Source organism: Bombus pyrosoma, linkage group LG11, assembly GCF_014825855.1.
Source record: "Bombus pyrosoma isolate SC7728 linkage group LG11, ASM1482585v1, whole genome shotgun sequence".
NCBI lineage: Eukaryota > Metazoa > Arthropoda > Insecta > Hymenoptera > Apidae > Bombus > Bombus pyrosoma.
In genome coordinates, this window is record NC_057780.1 from 15,778,040 (window position 1) to 15,796,154 (window position 18,115).

At 44.9% G+C, this 18,115-nt stretch overlaps 1 protein-coding gene across 2 annotated transcripts in view; it reads left to right on the plus strand.

The window, feature by feature from the left end:
* The window catches only part of LOC122572413 (acetylcholinesterase-like), a 34,664-nt gene extending 20,115 nt beyond the window's left edge, over positions 1-14,549 (plus strand). For both annotated transcript variants that reach the window (XM_043737352.1, XM_043737351.1), the window contains 7 exons: positions 193-516; positions 778-1,008; positions 1,612-1,903; positions 2,185-2,820; positions 2,991-3,152; positions 3,223-3,398; positions 10,129-14,549. In XM_043737352.1, the coding sequence (XP_043593287.1) occupies positions 204-516; positions 778-1,008; positions 1,612-1,903; positions 2,185-2,820; positions 2,991-3,152; positions 3,223-3,398; positions 10,129-10,304 (1,986 nt within the window). In that variant the 5' untranslated portion in view covers positions 193-203 and the 3' untranslated portion in view covers positions 10,305-14,549. The remainder of the gene's footprint in view (positions 1-192; positions 517-777; positions 1,009-1,611; positions 1,904-2,184; positions 2,821-2,990; positions 3,153-3,222; positions 3,399-10,128) is intronic.
* Positions 14,550-18,115: the final 3,566 nt, after the last annotated feature.

Here is an 18,115-nt window from a genome sequence, read left to right on the forward strand (position 1 = left end):
AGGCCTCCATCTCGCTTTACCTCGCGAACGGGAACAGGAGTCGTTAGAAACCAACTCCTTTTTACGAGCGCGTTCGAATACGATCGGCACGTTTCTCTAACTGCGAACTCGTTTGAAAGCCAACGACCGTTTCGCGAAGGAAAGGCAAAAAAAAAAAAGCACGAAGTTGAATGGAGCAATGTGGTGTTTTAGGCGAGGACACGATGTCAAGAAACCGAAGTTCCTTGAGCAAGTTCGAGGCCCTGATGGTGCTAAGTTTAACGGTACTCGTTCAACTGGACGTCTGTTGGTGCACGCCGTCTCACAGAAGCAGACATCACGCGGACATGTCCTACGAGGACACGAAGAATTTCCGAAGCAGCGAGGAGCTGCCTAGACCAGCCGCCCTCAATTCGAACGACGATCCGCTGGTAGTGCAAACCAGAAAGGGCAAGGTCAAGGGTAAGACCATGACTGCCACCACGGGAAAGGAGGTCGACGCCTGGTTCGGGATCCCTTACGCGCAGAAACCTCTCGGTAGGTTCAACCTGTACTGATCTGTCGCCTTGGAAAATTCGATGATTAACCTTTACCTTTCATCGCTACCTCACCCGGACGATCGCTCCCGGAGAGCTATTACTTCTCGGAAATTTTCTCTTCCTTCTGGAAGGTCTTTGTCGCGAAACTTTCTCTTTTTCTGAAAAACGGTCGAAGAATCGTTAGGTAGAAGCAATGGAACTGGATCGTTTGAGAGACGAGAGATTGGGAGGAGACAAACGGGACGGGATTCTGTTGCAGGAGCTCTGAGGTTCCGGCATCCGAGACCGGCGGAACGTTGGTCGGGGACTCTAAACGCCACTACGCTACCGAATAGCTGCGTGCAGATTCTGGACACGGTGTTCGGCGACTTCGCAGGTGCGACTATGTGGAATCCGAACACACCGTTGAGCGAGGACTGCCTTTACGTGAACGTGGTCGCGCCACGGCCTAGGCCTACCAATGCCGCTGTTATGGTATGGATATTCGGTGGTGAGTTCCAGCTGACACCTGTTCACATCCTTAGACTAGACACGCTCGTGGAAACTAGAGCACACCGTCGCCAGCGGTCGACGTTCTTTTACAGGTGGTCGCTTCTTAACGAGAAACGCTTATTTTCGTCGCGCGCCGTTATTTTAGGGCGGCTATTTTTTCACCCAAACTTCATCTAAATGATCGGAAGAACGCTCGAGAAAGCCGTTTACACCGCTACGGAAGTTGCATCGCACCAACAGGTGCTCGATCGTGCGAAACTATTTGACGAGGTACGAGCGTTGCCTCGCTACGATTTTACTTATATTCGGTGCGACGCTTAAAAAATGTTCGCGAACGTCAAGTTTCTCCGCGCGGCCGTCACGAAATAAGCGTTGTTCAAAAAGAAGTCGAAGCTCCTCAATGTGAAAGAAATTAATCCGAATGGAATGCAAAAGAGAGTCTGCGAAAAATCCCGTGTATAGGCGCAGACACTAGTTGACACTCGATTGATCGTGTTTGCGCATACATGCGTGCGTGCGTGCGTGCGTGCGTGCGTCTGTGTGATCTATTTGGAAAGCAGAGGTTTCTTTCGAGAGATGGAATCGCGCGACATCCTTATAGGTGGCTTTTACTCCGGATCGGCGACCCTCGACGTTTACGATCACAAAACCCTGGTGTCCGAGGAGAACGTGATTCTAGTCTCGATGCAGTATCGAGTCGCCAGCCTGGGTTTCCTGTACTTCGGAACGTCGGATGTTCCTGGGAACGCCGGTCTGTTTGATCAGATGATGGCCCTTCAGTGGGTCCGCGACAATATCGCTGCCTTTGGCGGAAATCCTGACAACGTGACCCTGTTCGGAGAGAGCGCGGGCGCCGTTTCCGTTTCTATGCACCTCCTTTCGCCTCTATCAAGGTGCATACCTTTTCTCCTTGTCACTTTACGTTGTTTTGTTTGTTTCTTTGCTTGCCGCTACCATGTCTACTGCTATCGACGCTGCTACGCGATAGACGGTTGGAGATCACCCCCTCGACGAACAGCCGATTATATCGTTGTGGTCGAGCGCCAGTTGCCGCTGGACGATACGCGTCGTAAACCAAGGAGGGTGGTGGTCTCGAACTTAGGGCCGCTTCGATTTTCCAAACGATTGGCCAACTTTTAACGGAGACACCATTCTGTGTTTCTCTGGCTTTCAGGCATCTCTTCAGTCAAGCCATCATGCAGTCTGGCTCTCCAACAGCACCTTGGGCCATCATCTCGCGCGAGGAGTCGATCATGCGCGGCATTCGATTGGCAGAAGCTGTCGGTTGTCCTCACGATCGCGACAACTTGCAAGAGGTGATCGATTGTTTGCTGACTAAGGATCCGATCGAATTGGTGAAGAACGAATGGGGCACCCTGGGCATCTGCGAGTTTCCGTTCGTTCCCGTGATCGACGGCGCCTTTCTCGACGAGACGCCACAACGCTCGCTGGCCACCTCCTCCTTCAAAAAGGCCAACATCATGATGGGCTCGAACACCGAGGAAGGTTTCTACTTTATTATTTACTATCTCACCGAGCTGTTTCGCATCGATATGGCCGAGGATGTAAAAGTCAGCAGGGAACAGTTCGTTAGCGCCGTTACCGAATTAAATCCGTACGTCAATCAGTTCGGAAGGCACGCCATTATCTACGAGTACACGGACTGGCTACGTCCGGACGACCCTCACATGAATCGCGACGCCCTGGATAAAATCGTCGGCGACTATCAATTCACTTGCAACGTAAACGAATTTGCTGGCCGTTACGCCGATACGGGAAACACCGTTTACATGTATTATTACAAACACAGGTGAGATTCATGTCCGATCGAATCGGAAAGAAGGAGTAGAGATCACGAGTAGGCGAAACGATCAATGCGACTCGTCCGAAACGGACGTGTTCACTTCTTTATCTCGGCTCGATTTCGCCTATACCACGAGATATTTACGAGACCCCGATTTCTTTTCCATAAATCCATAGATCGGCGAACAACCCATGGCCAAGATGGACCGGTGTGATGCACGCGGACGAAATCAGCTACATCTTTGGCGAGCCGTTGGATTCTTCGAAAGGATACATGCCCGAGGAGATACATTTGTCCAAGAGAATGATGAGATATTGGGCGAACTTTGCAAAAACAGGGTAAGTCGAAGAGCGATCACAGCTTTTATCTTTCCTTCGCATCTCTAACGGCTGACTACCGTCGTGTTAGGGATCCGAACGTCGGAGACGTCGAGTCATGGACACAGACCTATTGGCCGCCGCACACTGCCGCCAAGAAGGAATACCTGACGTTGGATACCAACAGTTCCGAAATCGGAAACGGACCTAGAGCGAGGCAGTGCACCTTTTGGAAGAAATACCTTCCGCAACTCCTCGCCGCTACTTGTGAGTAACTTTTACTTTCTTCTTCCTCTTCTTGCCGTGAAAAACAATGCCGACGTTGCCGCAGCGCGTTATTTCCTAACGAAAGATTCGAATCTTTCGCCGTTTATCGGAATTTGTCGAACGTGTTTCTCGCTCGCACCAACTATCTTAACGGTCGGTACATCGTTCAACGTTCAACCCTTCGACTGCATTTAGATTATCTCCTATGACACCTGTTGAGTGGAAAATACGTTTCATTAACCTCAAGGCGGCCGTTCGGGACCGTCGAAAGCAAATCAATCGGCTCGATTACTTTTTCCGGTCGAGAGATTTTAATCGAGCGCTCCGTTACCGAACTTCGAATGCAACTCGTTCTCGATTAAACTTCCGGGGCTACGAAGCATTCGTAATTCGAACCGAGATATTTGTCATACCGGTTCACGAAGGAATCGTCTTCCGAACGAAGAAGGAAGACTGTAATTTCTCGAAAATTTTCAGACTCAATTTTCGACCAACAAACCAACGAGACAGAGTCGGCGAGGAATAAACACGTGCCAGCCTTCGTTTTATCGAAACCTGACCCAAGTACGTTAACGAAGTCCCGTTGTACTTGGCGAATTAAAAACAAAATGAAATATCCGAGCCTTTTCGCGTATCCAATATCCTAGTCGCTCACCTATCGATACGTACACACGCAGAATTTTCGAAATATTCGATTGTGTGTAAATCAAGTACGGAGTCAAGGTTGCTTCTTTTGAAATTTTCGAACTAACTTTACTCTTTCTCTACGTTGTTGAACTTGATCCAACGAAAGAGACAGTCGACCGTCGCAGCTACCAACCAAGTTTTAACGTTTGCCCAAACTTTTCGCTCTCTTAAATTCTTCTCGGCCCACAGCCTTTTGCCTGTCGCGTGTGAAAAGTTCCAATCGTTTCGACGAAACGTAAATCACGTATTCCGCGCGCTGTTTCCTGTCCTTCGCTTCCCGATTCATATTTCTCGCCCTCTCGACGCGCTTCTGATGAAACCGAAACGAATTGCGCTGTTTCGGACGCGTTTCGACCATTTCCCGAGATTTTCGTTCGAATTTGGAAAAAAAAGTATCGTTTCTACTAACAAGTTCTATTCGAGTTTCTCTCGTTTTATTTCTTCTTCTGCTGTTTCACGATCGAACCAAGTGGAACAGCGAACAGCGACGAAAGGTAGGACTTGAAAATTGGAAATTGCTTTCTTGGCAGCTTTTCTATGATCAAATTATTCCATCCCAATTACGTTATTATAAGTGAGTGCAATTTAATAGAGACGATATTCGTGGTTTCCTGACTGAGGGGGCGACTGGTCTCTGGCCTCGTGCCATTCCACAAAATACAGGCAGATGCCTGAGGAAACCTAATCCTTCGTATTCGGTTCGTCCATTATGCAGATTCGATTATTGGCCACGATTATCGGTCGTCGCAGCAGTAGAAGAGCACGAGGGATCGCGTTTTAGATATCCGAAGAAGGCTCTTTTTCCACCGTAATTGCGTTTTCGACCGAAGATCCGCGGTCGCTTTTTGCCCGAGACACAAAGTTTCCTGTATTTCTCATCGCGAAACAACGACCTACGAGGGTCGTGTGAGACGCTTCGCGAGACAGGACGCGCTCAATACGAGTCTGAGTGAACGATGCAGATTCAAGTGCGACATTGACTATATTATATCTCGGGACGACCATTTTGCAACGATTTGAACGTTCCTAGACGGTTTCAACACCCTTGAGACAAACATTATTTCACTCTGCGCGACTGTCGACAAAATAGAGATACTCCGGTTCCGGTATGACCGATCCGTTGACAACGTTCGCTACAAATTCCCGGACGGACTTACTTAACGATTAATTTCGTTTGATTAATGGAATTTTGGCTAAATCTACGAGAGTCGGAGGACGAAGATTACCGAGAAGTTCTCTCCTTCGAGAAGTAATTTCGTATCCCATTGACTCCGAGATGAGCTATCAATCGAGAGTGCTTAGCTGGCGTACATCGTGCCTTTGGAGAAACGTTAGGTCGCGGAAAAGGAATGGCTGCGAGCCAACCATCGATATCTATTCAAAGAATAATCTCTATCCGCTTCTTTTTTGTCCCGAACAATATCGGCACCGTTGTCGTCGTCGTTGGCCAGGCACCATTCGCAAAGAAATCGTCGGATCGCAGAGACGTGCCAATTTTCAGTGGCACCGATTTCAGACGATGTTTCTTGGAAAATCTTCTCAAAGCTCCAGAATGTCGTAACTACTTCTCGACAAACGTTTCGTCAACGTTTCGTTAGTTTAGTGAAGATAAAAAAAAGAACGATCGAACGCTCGTGTCTGTTTCTTTGTCGTTCACTCGCGACGAATGCGTCAGCAACGGTAATTCGAACGACAAGAAAAATTCAACGAGGAAAATTCAACGATATCGACTCAGCAAGATGGAAAATGAAATTCCAGCGGAGAAGCTCGCGGGTAAACGGAGGAGACGCACAGCGGCTTGGAGAGCCGAGGATAGGGATGACGGTCGCAGCGAATTTATTCGCTTATTCGCGACGGATAAACTGCTCGCGATCGAATCAAGAATCGAACAGCGTCGAGAAGCAATCCGTCAGCAGTTGCGACTCAAAGATCTCGATAGGATGGTAGAACAAAGGGGACGAGAAAAGAAAATACAAAGGGGTGGCTGCGTTAGTCGGTGGAATATCCGGTGAATGGTTTAGCGGGGCAGATGGACGAAGCAAAGAGGGGATGATATCGCGACGGATAAAAACGGCGCGGTGGTGCAGCGGAAAATTGCTGCCGCGGTGCTGTATCTTCTTCCGACATTCCTCCGGTCGATTGTTTTCTGTCTCTTTTTTCTCCTCTTTTCGATTAACATCCATCGTGCCTGCAGCTGCAGCGAGTATCCAGATCTCTTTCGACAGAATCGTCAGAGCTCTGCTTCACTCGCGAGTACACGCGACCGCTACGGCTCGGCCAAAGTCCGAGGTTTTTAAACCATTCGGAGATTCGCCTTACGATAAACAACATGATTCGCCTCGTTAGCCGACGATGACGCGGAGCGGCTACCCGTAAACGAGTTTTTCCTTCGACGAGAACATACGGCTCTTTTACACTTACGAGGATAAGTAAGGTAAGGAAGGACAGTTGCGTTTCGCGACTGGATCGGAGAATTAGGACGAAACGTTGCGCGGTTAAATAAAATGTCTGCATATGCGGCAGATGCGATTCTCTGGTCTGGCGCATCGGCACTGTAAATAGAACAACGACGTCGCGGCATTGCTTTATAATTACGTCGGTGAGCTTGGAAAGGTTAACCGCACGCCAATGAAGGTAGAGGGTGTACAACACGGGGACGTGTCGTTGTCACGAGCACTAATGGCTCGTTTACACGGTAAACCATTGGCGTAACCGCAGATACACTCTGCTCGTATTTTCCCTTGTTCCGGCTCGGGCAATTCATCGACGAATCATCGATAAGCGGAGCCGATTTCCCGATGATCGCGAGCAAACGCGTATTCCGAGGAAACGTCCGGTAATCCGGGCCCGCTGCATGTTTGGGCGGTCGACCTAATCGATCACGCACGGTGACGTTCTCGGTTGCTTTTAAACGAGGATTTATCGCCTCGTAAAATGAGCGGAGGTTTTAGGCGAGCAGCGTACGGGTGCACCGTGTAACGGTAACGCGGTACGAGTCCGCAGAGCGGACGGGAGCGGACGAAGGTGTCATTTTCATCATCGCTAACGATCCGAATTCGAGCCATTGGCGTAACGCTATCGTAACCGTGAGACCAATTCCGGTGTCTACCGCAGCCGTGACGTCACGGAGTTAAATGCACCCTTCTATCGGACACGTTCCCCGTAATCTATGTATGCGCCGCAGAACTGGCGTTGATACGGCGCCAACCTGGAACCCGCTCGGATCGCACCGCTATTACATTCACGATAATGCCGTTATCTCGCGTTAACGATCCCTTATAAAAGTATATTTACGCTGGCCACCACCGTTTTGACTTCCGTCCAAAATCCATCGAAACATCGACGTTGGCCGTGTACGGGCGATAATGGAATCGCGACCATAACGATAACTATAGGACGCGTAATCGATCAAAAACGAAAACGAATCGCGGATATTTATTCAAAAATTGTCGAATCCCGATAAAAACGTATCGGAGGAAAATCGAAATACACAGATAAGCGATCAATTTGAAAGATACGAAAATCTACGGCTATCAAGTTTGAATCGATTCGCTTCACTTAGCGAAGGTGCTGAAATTGTCTTGCTTCTCTCTCCTACGATGATTTTTCAGTTACTAGACGTTACGAAGCAAGAAGGTTTCGAATGAAATTTGAAAATTACTGCGCGAACGCAACAACCTCCGTGTATCCCGAAGCGGTTGTTACGGCGACTGTTCCATTAGGAACTAGCCACGCGTAACAACCGTCGTTTAAAATTTTAAAAGAACGTTTCGTATTCTTCGAATTTATTTCGATGGTTTTTATTTAACCCACCTCTCTACTACTTGTCCGTCCGTCCGGCTAGTTGGAATTTTATTTCTCACTTCACAGCTAGAAAACTGAAATTTGAAACACATGCTTCTTTTCGGTCGTAATTTACGTATACGCAATTTCAAAAAATTGACAATTGTTTTATTGGAAATAATTGCCTATTTAGCTGAATTTATTGGGCTGAAACGCGAAAGAAATCTTCTTATCCCGCAACAGGAAGTCGATGTACATCGTCGAATGACTCTGAACATCGAGACAAAAGTAAAATATATAAGTTGAAAAAATTTGCTTAAATGACTTTTATTTAAAAATATACCGAGAAGGAGAAAATGATTTTCTTAATCGGGTATCATCAAGTAATTGAATGTAATAACGATACACAGGGAAATTCGTATATATCGAGAACACGCGGTAATTATGTAATAAAGTATGGCTCAATTATTGAACTCGCATTGCTAAAAATAAAATCATGGCGTCATCATTCTTGTATAGTCTGTTAGCATGACGACTGCTCCACAGTTTCAATCAAACATTTGTATCCTTTACTCCTATCCTACTTTGTCTTTTATTTTCTTTCTATAATTTGCTTTGTATGTCCATTAAAATATACGGATATATATATATATATATACGCAAGCTGTATCTTTTCCATGTGAATCTTAATATATCTCCGCGGTAGTATCTAATATTTTAGCAGGCATTAACAGCTAACGAGTTGTCCAATAGATAGATCGCAATTAATTACTGTACACGGGTGCTCGATCGCGAAAACAATGACACGCGTAGCCTCTCTAAACATACTGATTGATCGTCCGTCGCCACGAAGAAGAGGAAACAGAACGGTACGATAATAGTCAGCGTTGACGATTGCAGCAGCATATACGTATCGCTATTGGCTGTCGATCGTCGCTGCTCGAATTATCATAGAGAGCAATTACACCGAGGCTGGTAAATTTGTCCAAATATTTAACTGGAAACCAGATAAACATTTTTCCAAGCGAACCTTCTTGCTCGTAGATCATTTGTCGCTGATCGTTCGGTCGTTCGTTGAGAAAGTTGTTGGACAATTCGTTGACCGATACCCGACGACGCTTGCTCTTGCAAAGTAATTAAACAAAAATATGTCGTGGGAGAATTGCGAGGGAGAAACTTGGAGTTTGATTAGGAGTTCGGTTCCTCTTGCAGTTTGCCGAGAACTTTTCCAATCGATCGCAAAATCGAGCATCGGTACTCCCGGGAATACTGGCGCGTCCAGGTGTTCGCCACACGTTTCTCCCTTTTATTAGTAGTCGGTTTGCGTTCACGGTTGCAACGCGAATTCATCCAAGTTGCTAGGAGACGAAGTGGAAGCGGAAAAGAAGCGGACGGAGAAAGCATAGTGGGTCAGTGGACGTCGGGCTGACTAGTGGGCAAGTTTGATCGGTACTCGCGCCTCGAAAACAAAACAGTGATAAAGTCGGAGGGGCAGCTGGCTCGGCGAAAGGTAGGGGTTTTGATCGCGGCACCCAGGAACGAAACGAACGAACGGACGAGCAGGGTAGACGAGGGTGCGGGGGTGGAACTGGCCGCTCGGCAAAGTGGATCGATGCCGCCGCGGCACGTCTGTGCGCGCAAACGTGCGCACGTGTGCGTACACCTGATACATGCATCATCGTCCACAAAGCCACGGAGATGTGTGGATCCGTTAATCGCCGATTCCTTCGACTCTCATGTAGAAAAACGCAACGCGCAATCTACGCGACTCGCGACTTTGATGCGCGTGCAATTCCAATTCAACCGACACGAAACCCAACGAATCCAAGTGAAAGTCTCGAAGAGAAGAGACGCCGTTGTCGCGGAAAAATTCTTTGATTAACTAAGGTTAATCGGACGAACGACAACTATTATAGGTTTTAATCGAGTTTCTCGGCTGCCAATCGTAACGACAAGACCTCACGCGACGCACCGATCATTCCGCGCCAAGTTAAACGAATTCTTCGTTGCGTAAGCCACGTCGAACGCAGCAGAGGCAGCATCTCTATTTTATTACTTTCATATTCGTTGGATTGATGCGGTTGCATCGTCGGAGGAACGAGTTTTCCGCTCGTTCTTTCACGTCTACCTCCTCTTGGTCCCATTGTTCCGAACGTTTTATGAAATGTTGTTCAGGGGACTGGTAGTTACTCGTAACGAGCTATTAATATTATTCGTCGTCGTTGAATCTAAGGCAATTTTTCATTGTTTTCTGTTGCAGCGAAACTGGAACTTAGTCAGAAGATGGCATGTAGCGGTACGAGAGTAACCGACGGAGGACATCTGTTCCTGATGTTGAGCCTGCTGCTAATCGGTACCCTGTTCAGTCATAGGATCGCGATTCAGTCGGATGCGAACAGCGTGCCGGAGATGATCGACCCCAGGGGCCTCGTCTAGCTTCCGCAGTTAGCTCTTTGGATCGTTCTCGATCGTCCGGGAAGAGGCCAATGAAACGCGAATACAGATCAGCGAAACGATCGACCACCTTCTAAAGCGTGTAAACGAATAAATGGCATCGTTCGTTGATATCTCGAGGCGATTCGAAGCGAGACAGACACATATCAATGCAGCGGAGGGCGCTCGATCGAACCACTATACACGATCGTCTTGTCACCGGTTCGCTAGTGAGAAAGATCTTGTAGATCGAGAGACAAATCTACGTCGTCCCTTAGAGGAAGGGACGCGGCAGAAACTGTACGCTAGACAAAGGACTCGAAGATTTCCTTGAATCGACGTAATCGATCACCGACGAGTGTCGTTTTATCGTTCTCCAATTTTAGTCGTTCCTCTATTCTCAGTCTTTCGAGAACGCGATCGACAAAGTCCTGGCGAATCGAGAACGCGACCGTGGTTGATATCGTTGGCGGAGTCGCGATACATGGAGAAAATAGTAATCGTAAAGATATAACGTACGCACCGAATCGAAAGTTACTACGCGTACCGCACGTTTCCAGATACGGGACACGCGACGCGCGACACGCTCTCGGTCGAGCAAAACGCTTCTAGTTGTAAGAACGACGCCAACATCCTAAAACCATCAATTGGTCCCTCGTAAATCGTCTGACCTACTCCGACAGCGACTACTCACGCGACCAATGTAAAATCACGCTCGTACCGCGCTTTATTCCGCGTTTGCAATTTCACTCGGGTATCGCAAATTTATTCGCCTGTCTCGTAGTTGGTTCTTGAAACTTAGAATTTCGATGGGGATCAACGGGGAACGAGTACAGCGTAACGCGCGTCTAATTTGATCGACCCGTTGCACCTGAGAGGAAAAAAAATACGCTACAAAATAGAATTTGATGGCGGACAGACAGCGTACACGCTCTTCCCGTACGTTCTAGTTTTTGATTAACGCCACGGCAATATAGGTCACTGCATCGGTGCTTTTATTTTACAAGCGAGATCGCCGCCGTGGACCTGCACGTTATCGCGAAACGCACTCGGCCCCTAGACATTTAATCTACCCGCGACAGGATAATCCGCGCGCTATTCGCTGAAAAATATCATCCCACAAACGATCGTTATCCTTTAGCTCAGCGAACTTTGTATGATCGTCGAACGATCGCATTCGCGCTGACGAAAATTTGTAGAAAAATTGACGCGATGTCTGCGGATTTTCGGAAAGGCTAGAAACGTTCTGCGGACCGTCGGTCGACGCATTCGCCAGGCTTTCATTTCGGGCGCACGACTTCCTTTTAATATTGCCATTATTGGTGCTGCAACTGTCTACCAACAGGTACGGTAATGCGAGCCGCAATTCGATCTATATACTCTGCGACCGCTTATACGTGCGCATGTTTGTAATGCGGTGCGGCTACTGCAGAGTCGATTGCATTCGTACAAATTGCGGAGATTTAAACGCCGTGGGACCGACCAACAGCTCGGCCATCCTGGAACATCCGTCCGATATTATCGTAGCGATCGCCGCGAATAAATCTCCTCGACGGTCGTCGTTCCGTTCGTCGCGCGACGCAACTGCAGACGCGATCGTTCCCACAAATACAGACGTATATCTCTGTTTTTATTTACTCGGTTTATTTGGAAAGAGAAAAACGGATTGGCCCATTCGGTGATCGGAAGTACAATACATTTTCGCACAAGGCGCGTACACGTCGATACGTTGCATCGACGGCAAATTGACAGAAATCATGGCGGTCTTTTGCATCGAGTCCCGACAGAATTGCAAATTGCATTCGGTTGGACGCGACTGATTTATCAGCGGTAAACTGATCGACATTGACTACGCGGATGGAATGCTCGATCGATGGTCCGTTCGTGGTACAAGAGAAACGGATGGTCAACGTGGCGGATTTGTTTTAAGAACGGTTGTTTGCAATTTCGAAATTATCAGTTAATGGCATCGCTAAGATGATAGGAGAAAGAAGGCGAAACGTTGTTTCTTCGCCAACGATTCTAAACTGCCGAACCAACCGTTTCTCGTTGTTCTCCGGATAAGATCTATCGTTCGTACGAACGCTCGAGGAAAGATATTGGATTTCATTCGCTTCGTCCACGATGATGGTTGTTCGTAAGGACGCGCGCGGAGAACGTCGTAAAATTTTATGGCGCGACAGCGAATGCAGAGTTCGTCGCAGTCGTATTAAAATCCTTCCGACTGCGGTACCAACTGGCGATCGAAATTAAACGACCGCCAGGACGCGTTCAGGTGCGCTCTCGCCGTATCGAAGGTGCATTCCTACGTGTATCTCACGCGCTCTATTTTCCTCGCGGCTCCGCCATCGATTTTACACGAGAATACGCTTCTATTCTTCCAACACGGCTACCGACGAAGGTCGCACCTTAGCGTTTCAAGCATCGGTCCCCTCTACATCGAAATTTCTTCCTAAACTCCACTAACGGAGCAATTCCTGTCCATTCTGCGTCCCGTGATCCTTTCTCTTTCTTCTTCGCTCCTTTCTCTCTCCTCTTTATCGTTACTATTGTAGAATCCAAGTGCGATAGCAAGCGTGGAATTCGTAATCCTTTCTTGCAGGAGACGACTTTTCCAGGAGGCCACTATTCTCCGTGTACCTTTGTCTCATTTTCTACATCGAGATCTTCCAAACGGTGTAACGCAATTTTCCTAGAAGTGAACCGCGAACAAACGTGTGATTCCGAGGACACGACGATGCACGATTCCGCATACATAAAATAAATAATATTCAGCTTACCCGTAGCATGACGAAACGTCGACAGGATAAACGCGAAATTAACGCAACGCTGCGAAAACGTACACAGATCCCGTCGAGACGGCGACGGGGAGAAGACAGTTCTAGAGTCGAAGGAGGAACCGCGGCTGGCCGATGAACGAACGAATGATCTATCAGCCGAAGAGGAAATCGAAGAGCACGAAGCGCCCGCCATTCCCGAGTAAACGAAGAGCAAACTCGAAAAACCGTGCGCTTCTTTCTTCCGTTCTCGCCATCTCCCGTGTTCCTCGCGACAGTAGAAAGGAAACTTGCACGAACGCAGGCTAAGTTTTAATTAAGATTTAATCACTAATTACCTGTAATAACTATTACTGTAAGTAGAATGACACCGCGCGCGTACACGTACACGCGTGTATTTTCTGTGTGTACATACGATATTCCCCAAAATATCAGATAGACATGTATACATGTACGTAGAATGCGTTATCGATTCATCAAAGAATCGACCGATCAAACAATTTTTCTCTCTGCCTATTGATCTCTCTCCCTCTGTCTATTTGCTCGGTGATCGTTCGAAATCGATGATTTTCGCTATATGTAAGAAGGAAAGATAGTAAGGTAAATTATTGGCCAAGAGAATTCCGTTCCCTATCCTCTCGAAACTTTCTTACAACAACGGCTTCGTAAAAGAAGTTGCTTCTACGAAAATTGCAAATGATAAAGAGAATTCTCTACTCGGAGTCTTCCAATCGGCTCAATCTACTTCCCTTTCTTTTTTTCCTGCTTTCGATCGACGACAGGCACACCTTTCCTCCCTTTCCAACACGACTGTTTCTATCTTAGTATCGCTGGCGCTTTGCCAACGGATCTTCTTGCCTTGTCTTTTTGTCGGCATCGAGCAACTTGCTTCCACTGATGCTCGAGAACAGTTTGTTCTCTACCCGTTGAACCTTTTTTTGTCTTCGAACCTACGGAGCACCGCGTATTTCTACCTTACTTGTGTATTTAGAAAATTAGTCGATTACTCTGTCGTCTGTGTTCAAGAATAAAAGAGAGAGAGAGGGTATTCATAGAGCAAAATCCAAAAAATTCCAGGGAAAGGCGAAAGAAGAAAGACAGCGAACGAACGAAGCTTACCTACGGTAATCGGTAATTTTGTGGAGAAACTGGACCGGTTTCCGAGCAACCGAAATCGCGCTTATTTTGTAGCGTAAATGAATAAAATCAAAAGAGATGCCTTGTTCGCCTGCTTCTGCAACAATCAAATCCATAGCTATTTTTCCTTTTGTCTCGAAATGGATCTCGATTTGGTTACGCTAGTTCGAGGATTAGCGGCAAAGCGTGACAAAGTCACGCGAGGACGATTATAGTTGAAATACGAATTTAGTTGGGTCGCGACAATATTATTTTGGACATTGCAGTTGGTCGAAAACGCGTTTTTCATTACTTGTATGATATTATGTAAATATACCATAACGGTAATAATCGAGAAATAGCATCCCCTTTTAATCGACGATAAGCAAAGTAAAAAGAGAGAAAAAGTATAAACCTGACCCATAAGTATTCTGGATTCGCTAACTAGCAAGTTTGGAAATGATAAATCATACGAAAGTATATGCGTATATGTGTACGCGTCCACCTGGCCGCGTTAAACTCACTGCGATCGCGATTTCAATGCATTATGTATAATAACATTATACATACTATACATACGTATATATAAGTACATGCATATATAAATATATACATACGGTAGCATGTATAGAAACACTTTAGAGACGGTATCGTCGTACGTTTGTATATACGTTGTCACCCGCACCTATCGCGGCTCACGAGATTGTAAAATGAAATGAAACGAAATGAAACGGGAGGAAATGAAATGAAATGAGATGGGACGAAATAAAACGAAACGGAGCGAAACGAGGCGAAAGGAAAAGAAACGAACAGAAGGAAACGTAAACGAGCTTGCCGAGCCTAATCGATTTAAGATCGAAGATTCGTTAAAAAATATCTTGATTTCCGATTCGCGGAAGAATCGGCGCTCAAATTTCCTCGATATCCTCTATTTCAAACGCGTTTTTACCATTCGAATAAATACAAAAGTCAAAGAACGTTTCCCTCTCTTCAAATTTTCAAATATACATACCTAATTGCGTCATACGATAACATGTTGGTGAATGATAACGACTCGGTCGAACGGACGATAATTTGTTTGCAAGACACCTCGTACATATTTCGCGCCTAATATATATATATATATATATATATTTCCAAGTAAAAGCGACGTCCGTGAAATTGCGGCTCCGTTCAGGTGAACACGCGATTTAATAACTAAATGTATTTCATCGTTATCGAGGATTGTTTGTCACGCGGTGCTTTTCTAATTCGAGGATGAACATTTTTCAAGGGGAACGCTTCCGCTCGAACCTCTCCGTCTTTCACCTCAATTGCTTATTTGTTTGTTTTCCCTCCGTGAAAGAAAAGGAAAGAAAGCGAGATCTGGATTTCGAAAGGTTCTTATTGACTAATCCGATATACAACGTACGTATGTTTGTTCGTATTGGCAATAACGAAGAGGAGTTTGATAAATTCTGTAGCATAGAAACGTTCGCTCCGCCGATCTATTTCCAATGCGACCAGATGGATATTCCTATTAGCGTATATTTCTAGAAATTCTTTCCTTTGCTCTACATCTTGCTTTGTTCGAGCTACGCCAGAGGTCGCGCGATAGAGCTCGTTTGGTCGAGGAGGAGAAGAACGTTTTAGCATAGAGTGGAACAAGTAATCGGGATCACGATGCCGCGAATAGGTAACAGAGATAGATAAAATAGTTCGACGAGACCAGAACGGTAACAAGAATACGTAGAATTCGCCAATGAATGAATGAATACGCAATCTCTGCTCGCGATGATTCCTTCTGCAACTTTTGCCTATTGTACACGATATCATCGAACACGGTCGAGAATGATCGAGAGGTAGTGTGATCGATTCCAGTAACCGGCAGAAGTTTCAGAGTGATTTATTACAAGTCCGTACAAAGGACTCTAAACGATCTTCTACCGCGGCGCCAGGCGCCGGGTGCGTTCGAGTCAAAGAATATAACAGAAAAAAAGAAGAAGAAAAAGTACATAAAGAGGAACGGAAAAATAACGAATTGCTATCAGGTATACTTTTCTCATTCGTTGAATCGGAAAAAATCGTGTGAAGTAACGGCGGAACGCTGGAAGAAAATTTTTCAAAATGATAATTATCGCGATAACGGTTCGAGTTTTCGCGCAACTAACTGTGACTCTATGTATGTAATTTAATGTATAATAATCGCAAAACACGCGCCGCCGGTCCTCCGTATTCTAAAATGACGATTCGTTGCTCGAGATCAACATGAGCGCAAAATGCGAACAATAATTCTCAACGATAATAAACTTGTGTAAATATCATACAGCCCAAGTACGTGTATATAGCTGGCTAAAAAAAATATGTTAATCGTGTCGGTACAAGAAATTACTTATTGTTAGAGGCGATTGGAACAGGAAAATATTTACGTGTACACAAGTCAAATATAGGGAAAGAATTCGCGCGTATCTAGATATGCTATACACTGTACACTGTACGATATTGTAACGTAATTTAGAAAAGAAGCGAAGAAAAACCATAGATACTGATGTTTTTATACGAATCAAAGAGGGGAAGAGGAGGACCGACGGATATCGAGGAAAACAACGGAGAGACTATTTTAGCGAAAAAAAACCTTGTTTTATCTTTCTTCCTTTATCGAATCGAAAGAAATTTTACTTCTGTCAATGGGATTCACAGCGAGTCGCTGAAAAAAGTAGCCCGCAGGCCTAAATACGCTCTAATTAATTACAAAAAAAATAACAGAAACTAAGTAATTATCATAGCCGAATAGTTGATCAAATTCAATACGACATTTTCGAGTTGCATCGTCGTGTTTTCTCGTTAATCGTCGTATTGGATTACGATCATTAACGCAATCGGCCAACAAAGAGTCGCGTTTGTCCGATGCATATTCCCGATTACGCAACGTTCGCCACGATCTGTGTATTGCTTCGAGATCATTCGTCTCCTTTTAATTTTACCAACAAAATTCTTTGATTCGGTCCAAATTAACAACAATTTTAGACGCAAATGGATTTTCTCTAATCGACGAAACTTCCATAAATTTCGATTTCGAAAGCATTACGTTTACACGAAACTATCTTCAAACCTCCATTGATCGGAATTAATATCAAATCGATGACAATATTTTCGATAGCATTTCGTGAATATAGAAATCGATGTCGAATCGAAAAATGCATCGGACATCGCACACGCAAAGATAGTGCAAACTAAAAACATCTAACAATTTACCATACGGCAAACCGACTACCTAGTATAATCTATACGTATAAATATATAAATATAAAACATAATGATTATTCATTAAATACTATTATTGATTATTGATTATTTATTACATCGATTATTTATTAAATACTATTATTGATTACTGGTCATTAGTTATTAATTGTCGTTGTTATTATTATTATTATTATTATTATTATTATTATTATCATCATTATCATCGCCGTCGTCATCTTCATCATCATCAGCAGCAACGGCAACAACAGCATCATCAACATGATCATCATCATCGTCGTCATCATTATTATCACTATCATCACTATCATCATTATTGTTATTATTATCATTATCATCATTGTTATTATTCGATAGTTACGTACATATTATACGAACAATAAAAATTTACTGCTTGTATATATTAAGAATATCTTAATAAAAATAATGTGCGAATGATAGTCAATTAAATTTTGTTGACCATATATCCTTTTATCAAAAAACTAATGATGTATTTTAAACATCAAAGTATGTCGTTTTTTAACTTTACTATAAAATTTTACTATTTTCTATCCTTCGTTAATTGTTCGTTAATAAACAAATAAATAATTCGTTAATAGATAGATTCATTGACGGGTAAATTGACGTAAATAATAAACGTTTAACGTATACAAATAATATACTACAATGAAAAATCTG